Source organism: Priapulus caudatus, unplaced genomic scaffold, assembly GCF_000485595.1.
Source record: "Priapulus caudatus unplaced genomic scaffold, Priapulus_caudatus-5.0.1 Scaffold818, whole genome shotgun sequence".
Classification (NCBI taxonomy): domain Eukaryota; kingdom Metazoa; phylum Priapulida; class Priapulimorpha; order Priapulimorphida; family Priapulidae; genus Priapulus; species Priapulus caudatus.
The window spans coordinates 44,272-52,623 of record NW_014577879.1 but is presented as its reverse complement, the minus strand read 5'-3'; the positions used below and the strand labels follow the sequence as shown (position 1 = coordinate 52,623).

At 43.3% G+C, this 8,352-nt stretch overlaps 2 protein-coding genes across 2 annotated transcripts in view; both read right to left on the bottom strand.

Moving 5' to 3' along the window:
* LOC106813743 overlaps window positions 1–1,430 on the bottom strand; it is a 5,697-nt gene extending 4,267 nt beyond the window's left edge. Inside the window, exons 1-3 of the mRNA XM_014817960.1 lie at window positions 1,267–1,430; window positions 879–984; window positions 483–538 (exon numbers count right to left, since the gene is read on the bottom strand). Of these exons, the coding sequence (XP_014673446.1) occupies window positions 483–538; window positions 879–984; window positions 1,267–1,399 (295 nt within the window). The 5' untranslated portion in view covers window positions 1,400–1,430. The remainder of the gene's footprint in view (window positions 1–482; window positions 539–878; window positions 985–1,266) is intronic.
* Window positions 1,431–7,833: 6,403 nt separating this feature from the next.
* Window positions 7,834–8,352, bottom strand: part of LOC106813742 (myeloperoxidase-like) — a 23,894-nt gene continuing 23,375 nt past the window's right edge. Inside the window, exon 7 of the mRNA XM_014817959.1 lies at window positions 7,834–7,838. Coding sequence (XP_014673445.1) covers window positions 7,834–7,838 — 5 coding nt within the window. The remainder of the gene's footprint in view (window positions 7,839–8,352) is intronic.

Sequence of the window (8,352 nt, the reverse complement as noted above, 5' to 3'; positions counted from 1 at the left end):
GTGTGTGTGTGTGTGTGAGTGTGTGTGTGTAGTAGTAGTGTGTAGTAGTGTGTAGTGTGTGTGTGTGTGTGTGTGTGTGTGTGTGTGTGTGTGTGTGTGTGTGCGTGTGTGTGTGGTTGTGTGTGTTTGTGTGTGTTTGTGTGTGGCGTGTGTATGTGTGTGGGTGTAGGTGTGTCTGTGTGTGTGTGCGTGCATGTGTGTGTTCGTGCGTGCGTGCACGCGCCTCTTATAAGAGATTCTTTAGACTAATACACTGTTGTGATTCAGCACAGACTTTTAACTCTCTTGCAATCGTTACGCAAATATTCTACGCATGAGGTTGTCAGGCAACCTTCTTATAAAATTCGTAATTCGACGTAGTGGGCCTGTGCTGACATTTGCATTCGCCATGAAAAGATTTCTAAAAGGAATTCGAAATATTTCCACAATTCGATTCAATAAAATCCTAAGCTGAGGAGGTATCTGATTAAAAGGCGCTGTACCGAATACACGTAGATCCATTACGGGAAGATTTGATGAGTCGCCGATGAGGTTCTGACTGCAAATAGAAGATAAAATTGGCATGTAAATTACCGTCTTATGTTCTACGGGTGTCTCAGTTATACGCTCGTTTAAGATGCCCGAATAATAACGCTTGCAAAGTCTTTTGAATCACCTCCGCTTGTTGTCTTATGTTACATATACACTTCCTATATTGCAGGTTACAATCTTTATATTGCATGTTATATTCTTTATATTACAAATTATATCCCTTATATTACAGGTTATATTTCTTATATTACAGGTTACATTCATTATACATATATTGTTCATAAGTACACATCTTTGCGCGGTTATCATTGAATGCGATCTGCAATAACGGATTAACTGTCACTAACGTTGAAATCCGACTGAAGATATTTGCTTGCATTGCGCTGATGGTGGGGCTGGTGTCCGCGATAATACGTGGCAGACTTGTCTGAGCTCTGATCTCATCTACCTGTTCTGGATGTGTTAAAATAGAGAAAATTTGAGCAAAACGGAGCGAGTTGCCACAAATAGTGGACGTAAGACTACAACTTCAACTGAAGATGACGTCTCTCTAATAAACACGTCTTCTGTCATAGCAACGCGTAATGCGGGATACGTATGCTAAAATTCGATAATCAAACAGAAACATTACCTACCGTGGTCGTATTTTCGAGAAATAATTATGGCTTATATTCATGTCATTATGCTATCTAGATTAGTAGCATTTTAGATGTACCAATAATCTTGTGCTTTTACCTTCTGTTAAACTAGTTGGTCCACCGTTCTCATACCAAAATCTATCTCCTTTTTTCAGATCCATAAACTGCCTCCCAATGATGCAGGCAAAAGTAGGCCCTATAAGCCCGTTCCTTACAGTATTTTCCGACATGCCACCAGGAAATAAATCAATATCGTCCACATGGCTGAAAAAACATAATATATATAAATAACAATAATAATAAAAATTCTATAAGATTGTTAGTGTACATAATATATAAATACACATACACACACACACACACGCACGCACGCAAGCAAGCACGCACGCACGCACGCACGCACGCACACACACACTCACGCACGCACCAATGTTCTATACTCTCTTTCAGTTTCACCTATTATTGCCGACAGTTTTCCTGCCGGCTCTAATTCCGTGTAAATGGCTCATATGCACACACACTAACGCCGCCATTGCTCACTGTGCACAGTGACTGTTAATATATATAGTTATATTATATATTATACGTTATAACGTACGTTATAGTGCGTTATATTATATATTATATATAGCTATATATATTAGTGTAAAGCGTGGCAAACAGTCGGCGCCGCGACGAGCAGGGCATATCCGGCCCAGCGTTACGTTGCGACGTTAGGATTTGGACGGAATTTACACGAAACTGTTGGCCAATAATAGGTTGAAAGAGAGTAGGCACTATAGGCTATAGAAACATTCGTATTTAGTTAGCATTATATTTTATTGAAACGCTTCAAGTGCCTAGCTGTGGCGGGCACTCTGTCGCCAATGACGATTTAAAAAGTTTGAATCGATCAATCAGTCGATGAATCAATCTATCAATCACGCACGAACCTCACGCACGGACCACACGTAACCCGAGTATACTCCAGATGGGTTACTCAGATTTTGTTTCAGTTGTAAAAGGTTAGTAGAACCTGACGAAGACTACCACAAGTCGAAACTAGTCGTTCATTGCTAACTATGTCTAGCATTTTATCAACATAACTGTTATGTGAAATGGCATCTTCCAACCAACAAATCAAATCCACGTCGGGTAATGCAGTAGAGCTGTGCCCCGTCGAGGCTCCAGGCCTCTTCTCACGCATATGCTTTAGATGGGGAGGGGCTGGAGATGGGAGGTAGCGCTGCGCAGGTTTTAAACATTCTCATCGCTGCCATCTTGCTTGCTGCAGAGGCGACGCTGGAGGCGCTGGACTGCTGCGAGTCAGCGGTGCACGAGGATTGCTTACCCATCATCGCCGAAGCAGGTGACGAAGTGTATCCTGTAGGTTACTGCATGAACTTCGTACGCTCGGTACCAACCATCGACTGCAGTCAGACAGATCGTAAGCACGAAACGTATCATATCGGTCCGCATAGTCACAACCCTCGTCCTTCCTCTCAGTATAACATGAATGGAATATGATGTTAGGTTTTCAATATTCTATAGTTGAATAGTTGTATGTGAAAATCCGAATATGGAAATATTTGATGATTTTCTGCATCTAATAGTTGTCTCAGAAGATCTGATCACTGGCTGCATGATTATTCTCACCCGCCCGCACCACACGTGTGTGTGTGTGGTGTGCGCCGTGGTGTCGTGTTGTGTGTCTGTGATGTGTGTTGTGTGGTGTGCGTGCGGCCGCGTGTGTGTGTGTTGCGTGCGTGTGTCGTGCCGTGCGTGCGTGCGCGCGTGCGGTGCGTGTCTATTGGGTGTGCTATATAGTGTGTGTGTGTGTGTGGCTGTGTGTGCGTGCGTGCGTGCTGTGCGTTGCGGCGTGAGCGTGCGTGTCTATTGGTGTGTATTATATATATATATATATACTATATGTGTGTGTGTGTGTGTGTCCGCGCGCGCGGCGGTGCTGATGTGTGTGTGTGTATGTGTGTTGCGTGCGCTGGTGCGTGCGTGCGAGTGCGTGCGTGCGGCGCGCGCGCGCGGCATGCGGTGCCGTGAAGTGTGTGTTAAACTATTATCACCATATTTAACAGTCGGCTTTTCATATATAAAGATGTAGTGTGAGCGCGAAATGATTTTGCCTGCAGCCAATGGATTTCATCGGGTATGTAACATATTCCAATGACGTATTTTTGGTGTAGCGAATCGCATGGCATAGCATCAGGAGTGTATAATATCAAGAGCTCATAATAGAGATAATATGAGCTCTTGATAATATAGATCTATAATATAGAATCTGTATCTGTATTACACACTCCTGGTGGCATGGTGCCAGTGATAGTATAACGCACGCACATTCGATTGGTTAGTCATGTGGTGTGTTGTTACTTGTGCTTCAGCGGTCCGGCAGCAGCTGGATATTGCCACGTCGTTTATGGATGCATCGAATGTGTATGGCCATGATGATGCTACGGCCAACGACTTGCGATCATTCACCAATGGTACATTAGTTACTGGTTATTAATTTGGTGAATGGGGTTGGGGTCATTTCGGAGGAATGCCCCCTTATTACCAGAGCTCTGTAGACCTAGAGATCTTGAGGCTTTCAACCACCGTGCCAGGCCCTATGTGCTGCGGTGGCTAGGTCGAGTGTAGTGTAGTGACCCGAGAAGAAGAAAAAGACGCAAGTGCAAACATTTCTGTAATTTGTCAGCCAGCAGTATAGTACATATTTGTCGTGGCTGAGATTACAGTATCTATTTTTACTGTTTGCTTGTTATATCTATATCGCTGGGATCGAAGCACATGACTTCGGCACTGCCGTGCGTAGGCGAGTGCAACGAGAGCCAGTACACGCAACTGGCAGCAATTTTTGTTAATTAATTTTAGGGATGCTTGCGCGTGAAGCGGCAAGAATGGGCTGGATCAGGCGATCTACTGCCTCGCGCATGGACGCATCCGGCCCGTCCATACGCTGTGGCGGGACACCGCAGGCCGTACCCGATTAGCGTGCTTCAAAGCAGGCTTCACTGCTATCCGATTTACGCATGTTTAAACCGTTACTACTACTACTGTATACTTACTTACTACTACTGACTACTACTACTATACTACTATATTACTACTACTACTGCTTATACTACTACTAACCACCACCACCCCACTTCACCCCAACCTACCCCACACCACCAGCTCCACCACCACCACCACTACTGACTACTACTACTAATAATAATTAACTTACCATATTATTTATTTATTATTTTATTAGGTAGTTAGTAGCAGCAGCAGTAGTAGTAGCAGCAAGAATGTTAGTAAGTAGTAGTTAGTAAGTAGTGTCTTCGTTAGTAGTAAATGATACATTTTTCCACTGCCCCCCCCGGCCAACCTCCGTACCCCCCCCCCCCCCCGGCCTCCCCACGCCCCGCCACAACCCGCCCTGTGGATTTAACTGTAGTATCTATATTCAAAATATACTGTATATATATATATTATATTATCATTATTATTATATAGTACGCACTTATTATATTCATCCTCCCCGATAATGATCGCCAGAATAATCGTCCTTTCAGCTATCGTGATGTTGCATGCATCTGGGACATCACGATCCTGCCGCGCTCACTGGTACGAGCTTGCCCTCGCCCTCATCGCGTGGTCCGGGTACCAATCGAGGCTCAGCTGGCCCAGCCGAACTCACCCGTACTGTTGGCTTACGCATCCAGAATTGTATGCATCGACCGCTACGAGCCTCCCCCTTCCCACCTGCCCCTCATTCTACGGTGGATTCACCCGTGTGAGTGGTGTTTTGGGTTGCGCACCTCGTTAGATTTTTCTACCTTAACTACAGCCCGCGAGAACACCTTCGTGCCCTGAGGCAGATATACCGTTACAATACATGGGTCGTCCCATGCCACACTCTACCTCGGGTGGACTAAAAGTGTAATTTACTACTTACGAAGACACTCACTTACTGACTACTACTTCACGTACCTATTCTGTGCCTGCGTACTCCCCATACTACTTGCTCGCTGCTACTCACTACCATCGCGATAAACATAGATGGCAATATATAGCTTAATTATTATTATTAAGTAGCTAGTAGTTAGTAGTGGTCGTCCGGGCGGGCGGTGGGCTGTGGTGTGGTGGTGCCTGCAGCGGTCGGTGGTAGTCGGGGTGATGGGCGCCCGCGGCGGCGTGGTGGGTGCGTTCGCGTGCAGTCCAGTAGCTAGTCCAGCCGAGTAGTAGTAGTGAGTGAGTATAGTTGAGTCCAGCTAGTCATCCAGTGAGTAGTAGTAAGTTAGTAGTAGTAGTCAGTAGTAACGTTAACATGCCCGAGGGGCGTAATGATAGCAAGTATCCTGCTCTTGAAGCACCGCGGGCGTACTCGGTGGACGCCTGCGGGGTGTCCGCACACGTGACTGGACGGCGCCGGGGATGCGTCCATCGCTGCGAGGCAGTAGATCCTGATCCAGCCCTATCTGCCGGCTCCCCGCGCAACATTTCCCTAATTAAATTAACAAAAAAGTTGCTTGCCAGTTGCGGTGTAGCTGCGCTCTCGTTGCTACTCGGCGCTAGAGGCCACGTGCATGCCGTCATCGCATCTGGCTTCGATCCCCAGCGATATTACGAGCGTATAACAGGCAAACGAGTATATATATAGAGTACTTAATCCAGCAACATAGTACTTATACTGCTGGGCTGGACAAATTGATTTACAGAAATGTTGTTGCACTTGCGTCTTGGCTTTCTTCTTCTCGGCGGTCCGACGTACACTACACTCGAGCCTAGCCACACGCAGCACATAGAGGGCCTGGCAGTGTCGGTTTCTGAAAGCCTCAAGATCTCTTAGGTGCGTAGGCAGAGCTCTTGCGGGTAATAACGGGGCTTCGCTCCCGAAATGGACCCCAACCCCATTCTACCAAGATTAACTAACCTAGTAGGAATAAGTTGCCATTGCTGTGAGATGATCGGCAAGTCGTTGGCCGTCAGCTCATTCATGTGGGGCACTTACACATTTCGACGGGTGCATCCATAAAACGAGCACGAGCCGTGGCAATATCCAGCTGCTGCCGGCACCGCTGGCGCAAGCATCATAAGTAACAAGTTAACACACCACCATGATAACCCAATCGAATGTGGTGCGTTATACTCATCACTATGGCACCATGACCCAGGAGTGTGTAATCAGATACAGATTCTATATTGTATAGATCCTATGATTATCAAGAAGCTCATATTATCTCCTATTCATGAGGTTCTTGATATTATACACTTTCCTGATGCTATTTGCCATGCGATTCGCTTACACCAAAAATACGTCATTGGTAATTATTTGTTTACATACCCCCGCCATGAAACTCCATTGGTGCAGGCAAAATCACTCTTCGCGCCACACTACATCTGTTATATGAAACACCACTGTTTTGATATATTTTTATACACACACACGCTCGCCGCGCGCGCGCACGCCACGCACGCACGCACGCCACGCACGCACGCACACACTATACACACACACACACACACGCGCCGGCGCGCAACTCCACACACACACACACATATATAGTATATAACTATATATATACACACTCATATTGACACGCACGCACGCACGCACGCACGCACGCACGCACGAACACCACCCACACACACACACACAAACAGTATACACACCCAATAGACTCACGCACGCACGCGCGCACGGGCCACCGCCACCGCACGCACGCACGCACACACGCACGCACACACACACACACCCGCCCGCCTCCACCCGCCCCGCACGCCAACACACACACACACTACAACACACCATCACCACACACACACACACACCACACACACACACACTTTCGGCTGCGCGGGCGGTGAAGAAAATCATGCAGCCAGTGATCATGCATCTTACTGATGGAACAACCTCATTAGATGACCTCAGAAAATATCAAATATTTTCATATTCGGATTTCACATACACTATTCAAAACTATAGAATATTGAACCTAACATAAATATTCATTCATGCTTATTACTGAGAGGAAGGAAGAGGGTTATGAATTATGAGAGTAAAGATTATGATAAGCTTTTTACGCTTTCTAAGGAATTACGATCTGTATGAATGAAGTAGATGAGTTCGGTACAGCAGAGTAAAGAAGATTAATGAAGGTAAAATAAAGTGCGGATAAAATTAGTAAACTGATTAGGGCAAGAATGATTGGGCGTAAGAACATAAATAGTGAAAAGTGAATAGAAGAAGTAAATGACGAATTAAAGAAGTAGCATATGAAAGAAAGAAAAGATGGAAAGAGATTGAGAATGTTTAAACATGAGAAGAGATTAAATAACAAAAATATAAAAGAAAAAATAAAAAATCATAAGAATATGAAGTGGGAAGAGATGGAAGAAAATAGGAAGGGAAAAAGATATAATGATTATATAAAGTGAAGTTAATGGATTTGAGATGTAGGATGGTTGGAGTTGAGGAAAGATTGACAATTTTAAATAAAAGTTATGTTGATAAAAATGAATAGATAGAATAGTTTCAGATATATGAAACGGAATAGTTTAGAAATTGTTGGTTAGTTATTAGTTAATGGTGTATACATATACATTTAAAATGAAAAAATATGAGTTAAAAATATGGAGTATAATAGGGTTAAGTGAGGTAAAATAGTGACTGTTTGAGGTTTTAAGCTGACACAATAGAGTCGAAATTAAGCAAATATGTAAAATAAAGTGATGATTGATAAGATTGTATATATTAATAGAAATGATGATAGTATTAAAAATTTTTTTTACAATAGTACATTTGGAAGAAAGAGTGAAAAAAAAAAAGGAAAAATTTGAAGAGTTTAAATAAATATAATGCAATAAATAAATAAGAATGTTTATATAGAATTATTATGGAAAATAATCTATTTAAAATATTTATTGAAAAAAAAGTCTTAATAGTAATTTAAGGTAAAATAATAAGTAAAAAGTAAGATGAAAGGATTGAAAAATTGATATAGAGTAAGGAGCCGAGAATGTTTCGAACCAGACTTCCAACAACCCCATAAAATCAAGTCTATCGATATATGATATACATTATAATATATCATATCATTAATATAAACCTCGTCAACGCGTATGTACATAAATAAAGCTCAAAATATAATATATAATACTAAATTATATATATATTAAAAGTATGATGAAAGTAGCCCAC